At 32.1% G+C, this 21,063-nt stretch overlaps 2 protein-coding genes and 2 non-coding genes across 22 annotated transcripts in view; 3 read left to right on the plus strand and 1 right to left on the minus strand.

Moving 5' to 3' along the window:
• Window positions 1-13,796, plus strand: part of mnb (minibrain) — an 88,454-nt gene extending 74,658 nt beyond the window's left edge. For 7 of the 8 annotated variants that reach the window (XM_085198946.1, XM_085198949.1, XM_085198947.1 and 4 more), the window contains 9 exons: window positions 1,144-1,329; window positions 1,603-1,750; window positions 2,733-2,906; window positions 4,713-4,825; window positions 7,207-7,416; window positions 8,428-8,513; window positions 8,803-8,932; window positions 9,567-9,702; window positions 13,534-13,796. In XM_085198946.1, coding sequence (XP_085055072.1) covers window positions 1,144-1,329; window positions 1,603-1,750; window positions 2,733-2,906; window positions 4,713-4,825; window positions 7,207-7,416; window positions 8,428-8,513; window positions 8,803-8,932; window positions 9,567-9,702; window positions 13,534-13,649 — 1,299 coding nt within the window. In that variant the 3' untranslated portion in view covers window positions 13,650-13,796. Of the gene's footprint in view, window positions 1-1,143; window positions 1,330-1,602; window positions 1,751-2,732; window positions 2,907-4,712; window positions 4,826-7,206; window positions 7,417-8,427; window positions 8,514-8,802; window positions 8,933-9,566; window positions 9,703-11,206; window positions 11,274-13,533 lie in introns of all 8 variants that reach the window. The other variant, XM_085198953.1, reaches the window with a different exon arrangement.
• A 4,095-nt stretch (window positions 13,797-17,891) lies between these two features.
• On the minus strand, window positions 17,892-18,084 carry LOC146530997 (U2 spliceosomal RNA). Its single transcript, XR_014878875.1, has one exon. It is a non-coding gene; the product is annotated as a U2 spliceosomal RNA (small nuclear RNA).
• Window positions 18,085-18,548: 464 nt separating this feature from the next.
• TRNAH-GUG (transfer RNA histidin (anticodon GUG)) lies at window positions 18,549-18,620 on the plus strand. Its single transcript has one exon. It is a non-coding gene; the product is annotated as a tRNA-His (tRNA).
• Window positions 18,621-19,866: 1,246 nt separating this feature from the next.
• The window catches only part of LOC146530999 (uncharacterized protein CG43867), a 267,484-nt gene continuing 266,287 nt past the window's right edge, over window positions 19,867-21,063 (plus strand). For all 12 annotated transcript variants that reach the window (XM_085199749.1, XM_085199759.1, XM_085199753.1 and 9 more), the window contains exon 1: window positions 19,867-20,166. The gene's annotated coding sequence lies outside the window, so the exon portion shown is untranslated. The remainder of the gene's footprint in view (window positions 20,167-21,063) is intronic.

Raw genomic sequence — 21,063 nt, forward strand, 5'->3', positions numbered from 1 at the left:
GTATCGAACGTCGTCGATCAATGTCAACCGCATATCTGGGTCAACGTCCGGCCAAATTCCCGCGCTTCTCGCCTCCTCATTTCCCTATAATGCATGCGGACGGACACTTTTTATTTTTATTTTGGTTCGTGTATGCCTTCTGCCTATGCCTCGTTCGGTCAATTGTTAAAGTTTGATGAGAACTATTGATGAGAATAAATATAAGACTATAAATGAACAAAAAGTTTGTACTAGACAAGTCTGTCAATGTTTGACGACGTCTGCAAATGTTGTCAAAATATTATCAATCTTGAATGATGACCACTAAATAACGTGTATAAAACTATTTAAAAACTGGGAAATAATAAATCTAATATTAAAAACTATGCGGTAATTACGTTTATTCCTTTCTTGTGGATTATTGGCAGTAATAGTTATTTTAAAAAGATAGGCACATGTCTTTTAAATACATTAATCAGTAGGTAGATCAGCCAGTCGTAGCACTCGTAGCGAACGAATGTGCCACTGTAAACGTGACAGGTTGAGGGTTCGATTCCTACTCGGGGAAAGGAAATATTTAATATTTTAAATTCCTCGCTATGGTAACGGGGCAAAGCGCGGCGTTGAGTTGCGCAGCTCAACACAAAATACCTCCAGAATTCCGCGGAAAGTGGGGGACGATAGTGGCTAAATGGGAACCTAGTGTCTTAACACAAAGTTCCCAGATTCCATCTGCCTTCGTAAGCAGCTAAAAAAAATTAATAAGGTACAAGTAGGGGCTAGATAGTTTACCTGTTTGATTTTATAGCATAATATTCCGCTATATTTTGTGATTTTTTCTCCTTAGACGTTTTTATTAGCGACTAATCCGACAGCTACATATATTATGCACGAAGTAAAAACAGCCGGGCTGTCTAGGCTTGCCTACTTACCTGGGGATTAACATTGTATCGACAAACACGTGAAGGACATATTTTCAATTTTCTTTAACTTTTCTTCAGTTTTTTTATAATATTTTTCTTATTAAAACAAAAAATTAAAAGTTGGGGATTTATTAGTTATTAAGTCTATATTAAAAGAAAACTGGTTACTTGAGTTAACATAGTTAAAATATGTATAACATTGACAGATTATAAGATTACTAAATGCAACGTTTTTACACAGGTATACTACGCAAAGAAGAAACGAAGAGCGCAGTACCTAGGCGACGATGGTTCACACAAGAAGGAAAGGAAGCTATACAACGAGGGCTTCGATGATGACAACCACGACTACATCATCAAGCATGGGGAGAAGTTTCTCGATAGATACGAGATCTCATCACCGATTGGCAAAGGCTCTTTTGGACAGGTAACTTAATTTTTGTTTTCGTTTGTGGTCATTTTTTGGTAATGAATGCAAAATGATATATCGAAATTAGCGAAAATGGAAGACGGAGAGTAGCAACTAGGAGGTGGTTTCTGTTTTTGAAACCTGTTGATAAATGTAAATGTGATGTGAAACTAAAAAGAAATTGCAAAAAAGCAGGAATTCAAATCCAACTACGTTCGTTATACATTTTCATAAAAACAAAAGTAGTCTATTTTAGAAATGTGTGATTAAAGCAACGCTGGTTAATTTCAGGTTGTAAAAGCGTACGACCACGAGGAGCAATGTCAAGTAGCGATAAAAATAATTAAGAATAAGAAACCTTTCCTAAACCAGGCACAAATAGAAGTCAAGTTATTAGAAATGATGAACAGAGCAGATGCAGAAAATAAGTATTATATAGGTAAGAACTGTATTTATTTTAATTGGAATGAAAATATTTTTTTGGAAAACCTGGGGACCTAGTGTTAAAACACTCCGTTCCATTAAGACTTTTCCTGCTCCTCACCATCCGCCGAGTATTGAGTGGCGGAACTCACGCCGCGCTTTGCCTCGACACCAGAGCGACAAAATGAAAATACTAAATATTCCGTTTCCTCGAGTTGGAATCGAACCCACAACCTGTCGCGTTTACAGTCACGCTTACCTCCCTGCGCCACGACTGGCCTCAATGGCAATTACTTTTTAATGTTTTTGTAATAATGGCAATATGATTGACGTTTATATTTGAATAAAGGGTTTTCCCCATTTAGTAAGTTTTAACTTACAGACGTGTTTTTTGACTTACGTGAAGAGATTACCTTTCAATGAGAAATAACTTTGAATATAAAAGTAAAGAGACGTATTCTGCGGTACAATATATATAGGTACATATATACAAAATTTTACTTCTTGAGCATTCTACATTATGAGGATTGCCATTCATAATTTGTTACGCTTCAAACACAATATACTAGATTTACTTGTTTAAACTGATTTCGCCTAAACTTAGTTGTTAGTACATTGTATTGTAGCGGGTCTAAACGAACTTGAACATGGATAAACTTATTTCATATAAACTTCAAAATCCCCATCATTCCTAGATGTCTAATGGAACCATGTAAATTATTATGCCGACTTCTACGACTTGAGATTAAAGTTTATTATAATATGTACTTATTAACCTATATTAATTGAACATGCAAAGGGTTGGTGAGTGACAGCACGTTTATAATATAAAAATAATTGTTTCCTTGAACACGTTAGACAAAAGGCAAGGAAAATGGGGATAAGAGTGTCACCTAAATGTCACCAAAATTGCGTGAAAATATTAAAGAAAGACTTTTTGTTTTGTATTAATTTTTTTAACAGTGAAACTAATGATACAAATTTGAACAATTTTCCAGTAAAACTGAAGCGTCACTTCATGTGGCGGAACCACCTGTGCCTAGTGTTCGAGCTGCTCTCGTACAATCTGTACGATCTGCTCCGCAACACCAATTTCCGTGGTGTCTCGTTAAATCTCACACGCAAGTTCGCGCAGCAGCTTTGCACCGCGTTACTTTTCCTTAGTCAACCTGGTGAGTACTATTTTTGGTTACCTTTTATTGTTTTTTTACTAAATAATGTAAGTAATTAGATGATAAATTTTGTTTAAACTTATATATGATATAGGAAGTTGTACAGTTATAAGACTTGGTATATTCTATAGTTGTAATATATAAATAGTTTTAATTAATCAGAGTAATTGCGTAAACTTGAGAACTTGTATGAGATTTGTCTAGCATGTCAAAGTTTACAAAAGTTTGCAGTTTTTTGCTATAGTAGTATTATTTATATAAATAATTACATTTCCTATCTCAGCTTGAGTATGGGTTTAATAACTTCAATTAATTAACTCGCATATTTATTATATGCAAACATTCTAATCTAAGTGTAAAACCCCACACATATTTGCCGTAATCTGTTCCGTTTTTTCCTCAATAAAGTTTTAAATGTACATTCTTAAGTAATGTTTCATCTAAAGTATTCATTTAAAGTTAATGTAGGCAGATATCTTTTCCTTTTAATACTTTTAGTCGTTTACAATAAAAGGAAATAATTATAAAGCATTTTCTACATATATATATATATATATATATATATATTATGCAAAGTTTAATGAAGCCAGGTGTTAGCCATATGTTGAGTATATGCCCGTAGATAAGTTCAACTCCTTTATAATTTTCAATACACTTTTGTTTTTCAGACGCAATTACTTTATCTCTATACAATACAATACGAAAATAGTTATTAAAAATAAATTATCATTATAGTATTCACGATTATCTTTGCTGGTGTATAATTTTATTTTTATTTATTAGCTTTACGCTGTATCCTGTACATAGCAGGGTGGGCAGGGGGAATCTAGTGTTAAGACACTCGGTTCCCGTTTCCCGCCGATTTTTGAAGGCATGGCGTGTTAAGTGGAATAACTAGACACTAGAGCGAAGAAATGAAAATATACATTTTTGATAAATATTTCCTCGAGTGGGGATCGAACTCACAACAAATCGCTTTTACAGTCACACCCTCTCGACGGCATATAATATAATTATTTGACATAAAGCAAATACAACGTGAATAAACAAAAACATGTCTATAATTTAGCAAAACAATCAATGACTGACTACGTTTGTACACATGGATGTTTACGATTTGCACCTAATACGTTTACGGCGCCGTCGTTTTATTGCTACAATTGTCGCTTACCTTTTGAATTTTACATTTATTTGTATCGGCTGTATGTATAGAGTCTTTCTCTACATTCTTGATTTTTTTTTGTTTTGTTTGATTGTTTGTTGCTTTTGATATTGTTGTAGCGTTGTTTTTTTCATTATATATTATAGTATCGCTCATTTAGTAAAAAAAATATGTAAACAATGACGCACGTTTTTTTTTTTAAATAAATTAAATATGTCAATGTAATGTATGAGAAAAGACTAATTACAAATTTGATAGAGTTTCAAAAACCGTAAATTGCTAGTGCTAGAAAAATACAAGTATGTTTATTTGAGTTTATTTAAGTTCATTTAAAGTCAATTAAATCTTCATTGACGTGTGCGAGTGCGACGCCGGTAGACCTCGATAGTATTTCCTATAGTTTTTCGGTATTACTGTAGTTGTAACATGGATATAGTTTTATTATTTTATAAAGTGAACTAATAAGCTTCTGAAGATAAAAGTCGTAAAGCAACATTAGTTGATATTAATAATAATAAATAATCTTTGTGTTTTATTAATAACTTTTAGATTATTTAATTAATAAATATATTTAGTATATTTTAAATGTTATATTGTTTGTAATTGTTAAAAATATTTTATTGAGTCTACATATTTTTTTACAGAACTAAATATAATTCACTGTGATCTTAAGCCTGAGAATATACTACTATGCAATCCGAAGAGGTCAGCCATAAAGATTGTGGACTTTGGTAGTTCGTGTCAGCTAGGGCAAAGGGTACGTATGTTTATTTATCTTATAACGCGCAATATATGTATTGAACTTATCGTAAGAAAATAATATTATTATAATTAGTTGGATTCATATAAACTTTATCTCATATTGTTTTATAATGAATTTTCATATATAATGATGGACTTAACATGTTTTTTTTATTCATAAAAAATTAATGATACGGTGCTTAAATAAAAATATATTTAAAGTAACGTTAAGTAGGCAACAGCACTTTGTTTAGGTAGTTTGTAAACGGATGTTATTGATTTGATTACCACCTGATAAAGATTTTTATCATTATATAGGTATATGTATTCGTGTTAAGGTCATCATTTCTATTCATCTGTAAAACTTATAGGTATTTTATATTATTTACTAGTTCTTACCTCCAACTTCGCCCGCATATTCTAATGAAAATATCTAAGGGCTGTGTACGACTCATGGTACATTCTGAGTGCCCGAGGTAACTCTGAGCGCAGCTATAATATAGCCTATGTACAGTTCCCGAGATCAACGCGTTCAACCAAACAAACTTCAGTTTTATTATATTAGTGTAGATTACATTGATTATTTGTTATTACTTGCAAGAAATTAATTTAAAGTTATTAATTAAGGTTTAATTATGTTTATAATAAAGTATTTCACCTTAGTATGTTGTTACTAATTTAAAAAAATAATTTTAACTCAATACAAGGAAAAACTTCTAAAGATAACTCCCATACCTAAAGATAACTTGACTTATTCACAAAGAATGTATGAAATAATTGTAATTGGAATTATGACATAATAATTGCGATAATTTCATAATGTTTGATACTTTGTATCGTTATCAGCTCGTGTTTCGCTATTGGCGGCATTTATTGCCACCGACACGTTTATTAATAAGTACCACTCGTTTACCACTACTAGATTTGCATATGCCATGATATATTATTAATATTAATACACTAGGTATATGATATTTATATAGCTTTCGATATTTTTTATAGTTTTTTAGTTTGGTGGTCTTAACTGATATTTGAAATATATTCATATAATTTATATAAGTATATAATAAAAAAATAAGATATTTTCTATCAAATTGGCTTTATTTGATCAAAACATGTCATAACTATTTTTTACAAAATTAAATAATCAGATTTACTTTTTAATTTTATGTATAGATTCTTCTCTGGCCTCTAAGTTCAACTAAGCTTCAAATTGTATCATTTAAATATATTGAGTACATTTTAATGACTTGTTAAGTGGCTTCATACATACAAACTAATTACTATAGTTGATACGAAATCGGTGCGTTCTGGTTCTGATTAAAATTCATATCAAAGGTTATCAAAAACTCAACACCATGTAATATTTCATATTTAGCCGCAATTGTGTCTTATTTTCATTTAGTTAATATTTATTTTCTTAATATTTCTTCTACTGCAACTGCCCTAATATTGAATGTAGTCTTGGATAATTATAACTGGAATCGTAACTCAAAATCATTCTATTATTTCGCACTTGAGTTAATTGTAGAAATAAATCATTTCGAGGTCCCCCCCTTAGATCATAGGTTATCTGAAACTGCGCGTAAATATACTGTGGGTACAATGAGTGTTGTCGCCGCACTGAGGAAAAATCAATTGGACTTGGTCCCTTCACACGTAAACATATATATTAATTATTTGCTTTATTATTGAACTCACTTCATATATCGATAAAACGACATTAATTAAAGTTTGAGTCCGTGAGATATGTATTATATCTTTTCCTTGTTTCCAAATGTATTGTTTACGTTTAATTTTAACGGCCTCCCGTTATCAGTCTGGAAATACCATTGATTCCTCGTATTCAATAACAAGCTGTGGGGACCCAGAAATGTGGGGTTTTTATTTTTAAAGTTTTTGTTATATGGGTTTTTGTTTATTTCTATCTTAATCTAATAAATAACAAATGTCTTATCAGGGAGATTATTAAAAGTCGACTTTGGATTGGGATTAATTATTTTTATTTTTTTTCATTGTCATCTAGAACACTATTTTAAATGGGAGTTATTAGGAATATTTATTTTTAAGGGAAACAATCCTAGTATATTTAATAGAGTCAGATCAGAGTATTTTATCGAGTTATTGAAAAATATATTGACAATTTAAACATTATAAAACTATCTAAAATTGAATAATTGTAAAATATATAAAGTTATTTTAATTAAGGCACATTATTTATTAGATACATGGAACTGAAAAAAGAAAACCAACAAATCTTGTTATATAAATGTCATATAACATGGATTGTAATAATTATCTAAATTTCGCACTAATCGAACTTTGCTCAATCAAAATTGTTTACTTAACATTAACTTTCAACAACTGTAAAATTATTAACCTATCACATGTTTCCAGATATACCAATACATACAATCAAGATTCTACAGATCACCAGAGGTATTACTGGGCATTCCATACGACCTGGCGATAGACATGTGGTCGCTTGGCTGTATCCTGGTGGAGATGCACACCGGTGAGCCTCTGTTCAGTGGGGCCAACGAGTTGGATCAGATGAACAAGATTGTTGAGGTTTTGGGTATGCCGCCAGATCATTTGTTGGATCAGGTAATGTATTCAAATTTGATTCTTTTTTTAGAGTATAGCTGTATTCCACATAAAAGGTGGTTTGTCTTTTTAGCAGAGCGAGAAAATTAAAATATTCAATTTCATGTTAGGTGACAATCGAACTTGCAACCATAGCGTTTATATTTAGACACTGTGTCTCAGCGCCGCGACGGCCTCATCAAAACTTAATGCTTGAAAGTGAAGTATGGAAATCTCTTATTTCGGGAAAACATTACGATCTTTTCACTAAGAGTATAATTTATAAGTGTTAATTGTGTTTTTTTTGACACTAGTTATCCAAAATTAAATGATATTATCATTTAGGCATTTGTGATATGAATAGGAGCAGTTATGGCTTTCTTTAATAAATGATGACTTATTAATATATAAGTTCAAAGCTTACTTTAATAAATTTAATGGAACGTTGGAGAAAACTTTAGAATATGATTCGACAAATCCGGTTTGAAACATACGTGAAACAGTAAGACATACACAACGCCGACAACAATTACAGTTCGCGAAGGAGGTTGGATGAACATATAATGGCTCTTAACTTGCGATAATTGTCTAACTTTGAAGTTTTGAACGATATATTACGAGTAGTGTTTAATTGTGTTGCGACAGAACGATTCATTTATCTATATATACAAATAGGTTTTTAAATATTTGGGAATATACAAACGTTTTTGATGTTACGTTACAACTTTTTCAATACAATTGCATATTATACAATGATACATTTAAAATAAATAAATAATTACTAAGTATCCAATTTTTTAGTTACATACTCTATGCCGCACCTAGTAGAGGTAGAGGGAACCTAGTGTTAAGAAACAACGTTCCCATTAGGACACCTCCGTTTCCCCACTTTCCGTTGACTTTTTTCGAAGGTGGTTCATGTTCAGTGGCGGAACTCAACGCCGCGCTTTGTCTCGTTACCAGAGCGAGAGAGTGAAAATATTAAATGTTTCATTTCAACTTGAGTAACTAATCTACAATATTTGTTTACAGGCACACAAAACAAGAAAGTTCTTTGACAAATTACCAGCATCTGAGGGTGGTGGTTATGTTCTAAAGAAAGTCGCCGGTAAAGATGGGTGAGTACTGCTTAATTATTATTATAGTTTTTGTCTTAGTAAAATATATCTAATTCCTTTAAGTACGTTATTGATGACATATTTATTGTATCTCAAATAAATCTGAAAATTTCATTCAAAATTAACTAAATGGAATGGAACCCACTAGCATTATTTTACATATATATACCAACTGACGATCCAAATACGCTTTGCTAGCTTAAACTTGTAGCGGAAGCCCTATAATAAATAATAATAATATATTTATATACATATTATATAATAATAATAATATATATTTTTGTGGCAGCGGCTATAGGAAATACCGTCCTGCGGGCACGCGGCGCCTGCACGACATCCTGGGCGTAGAGGGCGGCGGGCCGGCGGCGAGGCGGCGCGGAGAACCCGGACACTCTGTATCTGATTATCTTAAGTTTAAGGTAGGTTCTTTTGTTTATTATAGATAGAGAGTAGAGAGCCCATAGAGCAGGGTAGGCTAAGAAACTTTGTGAGAACATTGTGTGTTTAGTGGCGGAACTTTAGCATGTTACTTTAGCGAGGAATTGAAAATAGTTAAATTTCTTAAATGAAGGTGGAACCTACAACCGCCGTATTACAGTCAGATGGTGACCTATTGCCTCAGGTCAAAGAAAAGAACTATTTAAGAATTCACAAATTTAATTTGTGCAGAAAAATAGACTTATCAATTGGGTACAACTAGGTATAAATCCTTTTGTTTTTATAAATATCTACCAAGCTGTCTGTGAAAATATTAAATAAATATATATTTATTATCTATAGATGACTATTGAACAAATATAATTTTTTTAACCGAGTTTGATTCCCACTGAGGAGAATAAATTATTTTCATTTCCTAACTGTGGTAAGAAGACAAAATGGGGCTCACTCAACTCACAATGACAATGAAAGAAGAAAAGGGCATCCTTTACCCTCTACCTACCAGTGTCAACTATACGCGGGATATAACGTGACGCTAATACATACATTGTATAGCATACACTTGCATATATTGTTTAGCTTAAACTCTACAATAAAAACAATATAAAATTCCAGGACCTAATCTTACGCATGCTCGAATACGAGCCGAAGCAGCGCGTGACGCCATACTACGCGCTACAGCACAACTTCTTCAAGCGCACCGCCGACGAGGCCACCAACACGCAGCAGGCACAAGCGCACCATCAGCACGGTCAGTACTAAACACTAACACTAACAGACACTAAAGACACTTCACATACATGCAGACATTAGAGTATATACAGAATACATTATATAAAATACTTATATAACATACTTCTTCTTCATAACTTCTTCAAGTACACTGTGTCAATGGATCCACCAATATGAGAACTGATTGATTGCTTGTATCTTTCTTTATTATTATTGTATATTTACAATATATAAACGTTAAAAGCTATACGGTTTAGAACATTACATTATATATAGATTCTGTACTATGTACATACAACATGTCTTCTAAAGGAATTAAAAATAATATAATTTTTAATGTATCATTGAGGATAGGAAAGTCACTGAAATAGCAAAAAATAAAACTTTATAGAAAATAAAATTATCTCTAATCGTCAATAATTCTCATCAGAAATTACATTAACACTAACAAATATATATATATATTTGTGAACATACACACAATACCATTTTACACAGTTCCTTATTAACAGTACAATGGTTATAGGTAAATGTTACTAAAACTCAATTTATTCAAATTCTATTAATAAAGACATATATTAAAAGAATGAAGTTTCAAAGAAATTGAATTATAAAAAATGGAATTCAATTATTGTAATTTAATTTATGAACAAAAAATCACTTTATAATTGATATTCTAAAGTCTCTCTTTCACATTATTTATTGGTGTCATTGGTCATTATGTAGCATGGAAAATAATATAGGTTTTTACAACTAACATTTTACAAACTTTTTATTATTTAATATTTTTAATTTACTGCTAAAAAATAATCTTTTCATAGTTATTTTGTACATATCTCGCTTATTCAAATGTTTATGTTAATTTTACTTAGTACCTTTTTTTAATCTTTAATTTGAATTTTAACTGAGCGTATATTATTTTCCATAGTATTCGATATATTTTTTTTATTTTACGAAATTGTGTAGATGTAGGTCTAACATTATCATTGGAGCTTTTGTCGTGTTCCGCTAACACAGGAAGCTTATCATTTCATTTGAACTAATCGGGTGTTTTTTCTTACTATAATATATTAATTATATGTATATAATATAACATAAATATATTAATAAATCCGTGTTTTACTTGTTAAGTTTATCTGTTCAAGAGGTGTCGTGTTTGTTTCTGCGTTAAGTAAGATATGTACGTGGCCGAAATCATTTGGATATACAGATATATTTATTGAATCTGATCTAATGTCATATTGTGATGTCATAGTGTGTAATGTTGCCGTAAAGCAGCGCAATAACTAACAACTGCTCACAGCAGATGGACCGGAGCCGCGATCTCATTTTGAATAATCTTTGCCTTGGCCAAAGTTTTCATAAATAATTTGATATGGAGACTTTATCATTCACGATGAATAAATTGACAAGTGCATTAGGATTCGAACCTGCAACATAATCAGTATGTATATATCACAAAATGACGTCGGCCCACGTACACGTCCACGTACACCGCAATAACCCACACATGTCCGCGGCAGATGGGCCGGAGTCGCGATGACTAGAGCGGCCCGGCGGCCCGGCGCCGCACTAGCCGCCGCTAACCCTGTACGTACTGCGTGCTGCGTGCTGCGTGCTGCGTCACATTTATATACGTGTATATATATCTACATATATATCGGGGGTTAAATGGATAAGTGAATAATATTTTGCAGATTTATTACATTTGATGAATATACTATTAATATGCGTCAAGAGTGACAGATGGCGCAAGTGTCGTTTTGAAAGTTTTATTTTTAACCGTAATTTTGACTATAAACTTTTTTGTATATTTATAAAGAAAGAGTATTTTCTTGCTACTTTGATTTTTAATTGATTACAAAACTTTAAATAAATGCCTTTGAAATTATATAAAACTTAAATTAAATCAATAGAATTAAAAACTTTGAATGCTTGTATTATGAAAGTTAAAAAGGACTTTTTAATAATTATATCACTATTCTATTTAATCGACGATATATATTTACATAATATGTACATATATCATTATTTATATTGTTACTGTCGTTATAATTTATTGATATTTTGTGTAATTCTGGTAAAATGACAGTTGTAGTTGTTTTTATTATATTCGATTATTATATTTATGCAAGGTTTCAATGGCAGTGGCAACATAAATTTATAGTTTTTCAGTATCAAATAGTTTGCTGTTTTATAACATGTGACGTTATGGCTACCTTATTATTTTTGAAAATATAAGAATATTTTAAGACTCAATTTCATGCATATATATATATATCAAGTAATATGCTTATTTACATTAAATTGATTTGTGAGTGACTACTCTACTCATTATTAAGTGTATCGATGTAACGTAAAAATTGGTTGAAAAAGAAACTAAATTTCATTTGTGTATAGTACCTAAAATATTTTTTAGTAAACAAACTAAAAAATAAATGATATTCCATAACGCCCACGGTCACAGCTTACTTTTACATGGTATTGTTAAGTTTTTTACAGTTATTGCCCTTGTATTATGATTAAAGTAAAAAAAAAAGCTGATTCTATGATGATTTTCATGTATTATCTACATTTTTTTTTAATGATTAAATTTTACGTATAATTACATAATTTGTAGTAATTAATATCTTTCTTACATTTTTTAAGAAATTTAAAATATATATGGTAACACTTTATACTTATATTGTTTCTTAAAACCATTCCATAACTTTAAAAATACCATGTAATTACCAAATTAAATTTTAGTATAATTTCAACACGTTCGCTATCGCTACAGTGACCCCTCACATGGAACTCATGTTCTGTTTCTTTTGGCATGTCTTCATTCATCGTAACTTAGTGCATGGCTTGTCGGTGTTTATTCGATATCTGCAATTAATATGTTTTTTTTTGTATATTATTCACTAATTATTATAATCATTGTTATTTTTAATTTAATTCATCTTTACTAAATTTTATTGAAATTTTATATGAACTGTGTTTTATCATACAAATTGCATATATATAAAAAAAATATACTAACTAAACATTAATTTGTATGTTATTATATGAAAGTGAATTATTACATTAAAAATAATTTAAATATTTTTTGATAGAGCTCTGTTTATTAATAAATATTTTGCAGATGTCGATTATTATTATTTTTCGTTATGTGATTTGTGTCCGTCACAATATTTAGTAATTATAAAACCGTTTAAAACTGAATACAATATTTATTAGTGGAATTTGTACTATGATTCAGGCGGTTAGTGGTCTCTTGAGTAGGTCCCTCTTGGTTTACCGACTAGTTAGATCCCCCCTAGACTATTAGTTTGTTTTATGTAGAAATGTTTATAAAACCGAAATTATTCACATAATTTATAATTCAACATTAAAATGTATAAAAATTGACGGTTAAAATAGTTTCGTGCCATTATTATTATTATTCCTTTAAGCCATGTCTACTGACATTCACTTAAATAAATTTTAACATCCAAATTCTATTTCTCACTAAGGATATAATTTTTTCTAGAAAACGTATAAATTAAACGTTTTTTAATTAAACGTTTAAACGTCATATATTGAATAAATAGTATACTGTCTTGACAAATTATCAATTATCATATATCTTAGCATGTTTGGGTAGTGACAATATGTAAAAATCTCAGGTCAGAGAGCTTGAACGGTATCATCAATGAGGCGCGGGTTCGAGTCCCGCTGCTATAAAATATTTATACATTTTCAAAAATTTTTTTTCTATCCTTAGTGTAGAATAATACATAGGAAAATATATAAAGTGAAATAATTTCGGTTTTATGAAGTGCAATTAGAACATTTAGTGACGTGACGTGTGTGGTATTGATTGCAGTGGGCGGCGCTCGGCTGTGGGGCGGCGCTGAGCGCATGGACGTGGAGGGGGTCCGCCGCGACGACGACATGCTGCCCGTGTGCCAGCTGCAGCACAGCCCCGTCGCCATACACTAGCGCCGCCGCCGCCGCCATCGCCGCCGCCCCTCCTAGGGCGCCCAGTGCTCGGCGCCCAGTGCTCAGTGCTCAGGACCCAGTGCGCGGTGCTCAGTGCTCAGGACTCAGTGCTCGGAGACAATGCGCGAGTGTGCGAGTGTGCGAGTGCGCGACTGAGGGACCAGGCGGACAGTGAGGCGCGGGAGGTGGCGCGGCGCGCGGTGCGAGGCGCCCGGTGGCAGGACTCGATGCATATTTATAATTGAATATTTTAATTTAACGCGATAAGTCTGAGTGTAAAGAGACGTTGTGGTGACGTGTATTGTATTATTTGCTTCACTCGACCGTACTTAGAGTTCCACATCCGGACGCATCGACGGCATGAAAGCTAGGTTTTTTTATTGTTACGCAATGCATATCAACGACGCAATATGGTAGAAAATAAATATTGTACATACATTTTTTAGGACCGACTAATAATTGATACAGACTGCAATTTAAACTGGATAAATATACTTTAGATACGTCTATGCTAGTTAAGCTTTCGTTCGGTTAATTATCGCAAGCTTTATATTTTTAAAGTGTCGGCAACTGATGACTGAAAATCAAAGGGCCAAACAGAATTTCGTTGATACGACCGAATAAAAAAAATAGATTAAAATAATAAAAAAAAATGTATTTTTTGACTGCACAAATTGATTCGATTCGATACTCCCGATGCGCGACGTTGAAACTTTGCCCTCGCATTTCAGAGTTGTTGTATAATATTGTAATTTAATTTCCGATCTCGAATGCATGAGATTTGAGATCCTGTAAACGTTTGAGATACACACGTGTACTGTTTTAATACATAGGTTATTTTTGACCCATTGGAGTATTCAGACGATATGTAAAAACGACGAATAGTGTATAGGTAATTCTATAAAAAAACACAAAATGTACTTGTAGGTTACGGGAATGTTGATCATATATAAAAAAATGTTTTGGGTATTTCAGATAGGAGTTAATGAATTAAACTGACTTGAAACCTTTTTGGATTTGAATCTACAATAGACTAACCTCATCGCAACAGACTGGTCGTAACTTTGTAACGGAGATATTTTGTATAGCGTACACTGAACACTGCCTTATTGTGCCGGATTTACAAGCGCGGCGGCGCGGGCGGGCGGCGATTAGCAAATTATATTTTTTTCATTGTGTATAATACAAATAGTGGGCGACCCCCGCGCCGGCGCCGCGCGCCGTCTTGCAACTGAAAGCAGATTTTTTTGTGCTGCGGGATGTTGCCGTGATTTTTTATAAAAAGTAAACAACCCCCAACCCCCACCCGCTCCCCCCGATCCGGGGTCCTGACCCCCGAAGCTCCCCCGAAGATTATTTTAAAATACGACGTTTGTATGGTACAATTATTTTCGATACATGAAGCATGAAAGTATTCTCTTATGTTTGTTAGCTCTGTAAGCGCTGCGACTGTTTTCCGAAAGTTTTATTTCATTGTAGATTTGAATCTATTTCTAATCTCTCTGGTCTGAAATATAAATTTTTCGAATATCTGTATAATATATTTACTGTATTGATACTTTTTTGCTTCATGAGGTTATAGGATTGTTAGGAATATAAGAAATAGGTATGGGATACACATTTGTTTGATTATAGGGAAGTATACAGAATACATGCAGGTAGGTTTCCGAAATTGATTATTTTTGTTTCTTATTTTTTTTAATTATTACCCCTTTTGTAATTGTATAAACGATGTAAAATGTCCTTCGTAATGATTAATTGAAAATGTAACTGGCGAAGTATTATGGGACTGTTTGTTTTATTTAAGTAATTTACATTTACATGTCGAAACAAATACAAAATGTGCTCTATTTGGTTTTCGAACTGGCTGTTTTATATTCGAATGACATGTGTTTCTTGCAAGGCTCGGATGGTATCAAAGCGAGTCAGTTTGGAACATTGTATCGGGAACCTGCCACTACATAATCGAGCCTGAGATAAAGCGTTACGGCGGCTGTACACAAACACACAAACACACACTATGAAATGTGTGTACGTACTCTTTGTTGCACTTTGTAATATATATTAATACAAGCTTTGTAAGATTGTATTGGCAAGTGAAATTATTTGTAATAGAGTTTTCTTCCAATGTGTTGGTATGGGAAAAATAAAAAATATGCAATTATTATTACTGTCTATAAAAATATTAAAATTAAATGTAAACTAAGTTTTGAGTTAGCTAATTAATGGATACAGTATTTTTCTTGAAACTTTGTTATTCTTTTGTTTTTGTCGCCTAATATTAGATATTAAAATGAAAATTGTAAACAATAGTAATTTGTATGGTCTTATTTAAATAATTGTTACATGGTTTTTTTTTAAATCTTGGCTTTCTTGATATACTTTATGTTAACAAATTATATTTGACTGACCCGTTGGTCTAGTGGTTAATGACTGATAGCTAAGATCACAAAATAAATATTAATGTTTTTCATACAATCATCTGTAAATTTGTCTGAATTACATTTTTTTGCGTTTATTTATGTATTTATGTATGCATTTAAAATAATTTTTGTATATTAATAGTACGATGAACGCCTTATACCGGAGGCATTGTATTTTTGCTTAACGAAATTGTTAAAGTGTAAATTGTCTATTAATTTTTTTTTTATTATTATCTATAACTTGGAAATGCAATTTGATAATGAATTGATTAAATAAGATTATACAATGTGTATGTGTATGTGTGTTTGTGTGCATCCGCCTCATGAAATAAGAACACCAACCTATTTGATAGTTCTAACTGATCCACTACTCGAGTTGGCCCTAGGTGTTCGCGCTTGAGTAAATACATATATATGTATAAATATATTTATTTGTACTGTGACATGTGACATGTAGCACGTGACACGTGACACGTGGTGCGCGAGGAGCTAATGTTTATTTCCTATCGAATTGTCAGTTCGCAGGCACTGTAACAATAAAAGGATAGAGCTTTATGTCACTAAGTTTTGTATTTTAAATCAATAAACGATAGCAATGATTGTGATTTTTATTGATTGTCCTTTATTTTTGTTTTTTATAAAATGAACTTAGTGGTACTGTGTCTTAGTTGTCTGTCCAAATTTGACACATTAAATGTTAAATAAAAGTATATTTTTATATTTTCACACAGTATCCCGCACATAGCAAGGTAGGCAGAGGGAATCTAGCATTAAGACACTCAGTTTCCCACTTTCTGTCGAATTCTGGAGGCATTGCGTGTTGAGTGGCAGATCTCAACGCCGCGCTGAGAAATGGAAATATAAACGTAAATAAAATTTCACTTCCTCGAGTGGGGATCGGAACCACAACCGTTACATTGTACGGCCGATGTCGTGGCCTCAAGCCACCTGAATTTAGATATTTTGAACATTTGCCAGGTTCCCTGATATGTACGGGATACAGCGTGAAGTTAAAAAAATGAGAAATCCTAGCAGAGAGAATGAGAAAAACCTAGAAATCATATCTGCGCCGTCATCTACAGCTGTTCTGTACTTTTAAGTTGTTGATCGTTCTGTACTTTACTTTTGAACTGGTGGTAGATTATTTGACGTTCAAAAATGAAGCATGTACTTTCTCATCTATATATATAAAATCGAAAGATCACTCACTCATCACGAAATCTCAGAAACTACAACATGTGCTAGGAATCTCAAATTTTGCATAGGAGTTATATATAGAACGTAGGTGCTCGCTAAGACGGGAATTTGCAATATTCGACTTCTAAGGGGTTGTTTTTGGGGTCGAAAGTTTGTATGAAACTTCGTTACTACAAATGCTAGGAGTCTCAAATTTTGCATACGTCACTCGGACGTAGCCATGGAAACAGAAAATAATAATAACATTGTTCCCGCGGGTGAAGCCGCGAGCGGGCCCCTCGTTTTGTATAAAATTATTTGAATTTGAATAAAGTGGCAAGTAAATGTATGAAATCACTATCATAGAGTAACCAGTAGGGGCCGGATTATATGCAACTTAAAAAGCTTAATACTTAGTCTTGCCATATATACTTTTACCATTGAAAATAAAGATTTGAATGTCAATTTTATATTGTTCATTGTTTTTTTAATAAATAAAAAAACTTAAATGGAGTGGGATGATAAATTATTATATAAAGTAGGCATTGAAGCCAATTATTAATTCCTACCTACGCTTTTTATATATTAATTATAAATAATATTAGACGAATATAATTATTTAGATATAGATAAATGATTGATTTATATGTGGGCCGATCCCGGCGGCACTGCAATGCCGGGCCGACCCGTGACAGGAGTGGAGCGAGCCCCGAACATCCCGTCAGTTTACAAAAATCAGTTTAATATACTGGTCCCGCGGTGCGGGAACTTTCAGATATTAAGCTGAAAAGAACAGATACTACACTTTGATCTTAGCCAAAAGGCCGAGAAGCGATAAGTAAAATTCGGAAAATTTTGATCGTCATTAAACGCTGGAAAATCTTGCCAGCGCGATTCATGTTTCCCTTCAAAATGAACAACGCCATCCACGATGGAAAGCTTAAACTAACACAATTTAAAACTTACCTCGTGTACTCTAGATGTCAGTTATTAAAATATCAATTACAAATTTACAACTTGTTTGTTCAATATTGATAAAAATAAATTTCAGCATTTGTACGTTTAATTATATTTTTGCAATGTAATGCTGTGAACAATAAAAAAATGAAAGCCATTCTAAAGTCAAATTGTATAAGTTTATTATAAGTCAGAGTCAGAACTAGTCATTAGTTACATTTGTATAATATAATTATTATATTTGCGGTAATAAATAATATTATTTATAATTATATAAAATATTTCTAAAGTATTTTCATATAGCATATACAGTTATTTCGAATACCTCGTTATATCTCCGGTAGCCGTGATCGTCTAGTGGTTAGGACCCTACGTTGTGGCCGTAGTAACCCAGGTTCGAATCCTGGTCACGGCAGCGAAAGCTGTCTCGGCGGAGAATTTGTTTTTGTTGTTTTTTAAAAAAAAAAAAATATCTTTACTATATAGAATATTTTATTACTAGCGGACGCGCGCAGCTTCGCTTGCCTATTTAAGGGTGAATTCTAATAACCCATCAAACATGTGTTCAATCAAATATTTTTAAGAGTCTAAATTTCAAATTTTATAAAAATCGGTGGCGATTTAAAGATTTTTCCATACAAACTTTCAACCCCTTATTTGCACCCTTAGAGGGTGAATTCTAGAAACCTATGAAACATATGTTCAATGAAATATTTTTAAGAGTCTAAATATCAAATTTTATAAAAATCGGTGGCGATTTAAGAATTTTCCCATATAAACTTTCAAACCCTTATTTACACCCTTAGGGGGTGAATTCTAGAAAACCATGAAACATGTGTTTAATTATATACGTTAAAGAGTCTGAATTTCAAATTTTATAAAAATTGGTGCCGATTAAAAAAAATCGATACAAACTTTCAACCCCTTATTTGCACCCTTAACGGGAGAATTCTAGAAAACTATGAAACACGTGTTCAATTAAATACTTTTAAAAATCTAAATTTCAAATTTTATAAAAATCAGTGCCGATTTAATTTTTTTTCCATACAAACTTACAACCCCTATTTCAACCCTTTAGGGTTATAATTTTTTAAAATCCCTTCTTAGTGGATATCCAGATTACAAAAGTAAACATCTGCCCAAATTCCACGTTTCTACGAACAGCGGTTACGGCTGTGCGTGCGTCTTACCTCAGTCAGTGAGGACAAGTCCTTTTATTATTTTATTATTTCATAAATAACAAATATTTTTTTGTTAATATTCACGAATAATGTGTTTGTGAAATTGCCAGCTAATGTGTAGGTAATTACATTGCTACAACACGTTTAATATTATAAGTTTATAATTTGTAATATAACTGTTAAATATTTTTAATGCTATATCACCTATAGTTATTATTTAAACTTGTTTAAATTATATTATTAACGTAATATAATATGAAGTTTCTTATTTATTATAACATGTCAATATCCATAATTTAGAAGAAATATAAATATATAGATATTTAGAAGAAATATATTAAGAAACATACTACCGCCATCTAGCGACGGGTTGCCAGCATTGCGGAAACTAAGTTACATTCGCATTCCATAGTTTCCAGAAAGTTCCCAACAGACAGCTCTACTGGTATTTGTTTTGGTTCAACCACGCACCGCAGCTGTTCGCTATCATAGAAATCTGTGAGAGAAAAGGAGTGGTGATTAGACTGTCTTTGCCCAAAAATATACGTTTTTTATATGGTCACAGGTGTTATTGACGCTTGCCGTTCACATATATAATTTATAAAGCCATCATAAGTGCTGTGTATCGTTGGCAGTGTGTAAAAACAGTGTTAAATGTAATAATTAGCGATGTTAACATCGGTTATGACGTTTGGTGCGAGCCGTCCATGTGTGCGTGTGTATCCGAGACAGCATTGCCGCTGACTGCTCGAGCGTATCTTTTAACAGGATAATATTTGGGTAAGTTAGTCTTATAGTTTTAGTCTAACGTTTTGTTTTGAAACCACCTAACCTACAACCCACGCCCGCTGCTGCAGCAGTCGAGACGGTGACCTCGATTCCGATGTGATACATTACTGTGTGGAAAGGCAGTCGACAATTTTTGCCAATTGATACTCTAAACTATATCTAATTGACAGACTATTTAGTAACAACATATCTGCTTAAAGCTTATTTTTACTTATATTTATTATATGGTTTTAATAATAACAAATATATATTATATAAATATTATGAATCAACTTACAAGAATAAATTTAAAAAAATCTGTATATAAAAACATATACCCTAATACGTTTAAAAATATTTATAACAAAAAATAATACCCACATATAGAAAAATCTCAAATTACACTAAGTATAAAGTAAAATAAACGACATTTTTGATTAATAAATATTAATATATCTAATATAAAATATATTATTGTTTTAATGTAACACGTTCCACTATGAGATCATAAACGCTGTTTTGTAATAATTTCTGATTAGTCAAGGTTGACGTGAGAGTATATTGACAGATCTTATTTTATGTAAATAAGTATACCGTCAGTAAAATGTACGTATAAATTAGCTGCAATATTTAAATTAAAAGTCTAGGTAAAACACTTTCAAAAAATTATTACTTTCTCTGTTATTATAATTATATTAAATATTTTATAAGAAATTCACAATTTTTTATTTTTTAAATTACGTTAATATACTGTTTTCATTTATTTAGCTTCATACTGTATCCCGCATATAACAGGATAAGCAAAAGGAATTTAGTATGATGACATTCTGATCACGCACCTCCTAATTCTAGATAATATTGCGTGTTGAGTGATGGAATTCAACGCCGTTTTGTTTTGTTACAAATGCG

Source organism: Heliconius melpomene, chromosome 16, assembly GCF_056956725.1.
Source record: "Heliconius melpomene rosina isolate 202511_hmr_F chromosome 16, ASM5695672v1, whole genome shotgun sequence".
NCBI lineage: Eukaryota > Metazoa > Arthropoda > Insecta > Lepidoptera > Nymphalidae > Heliconius > Heliconius melpomene.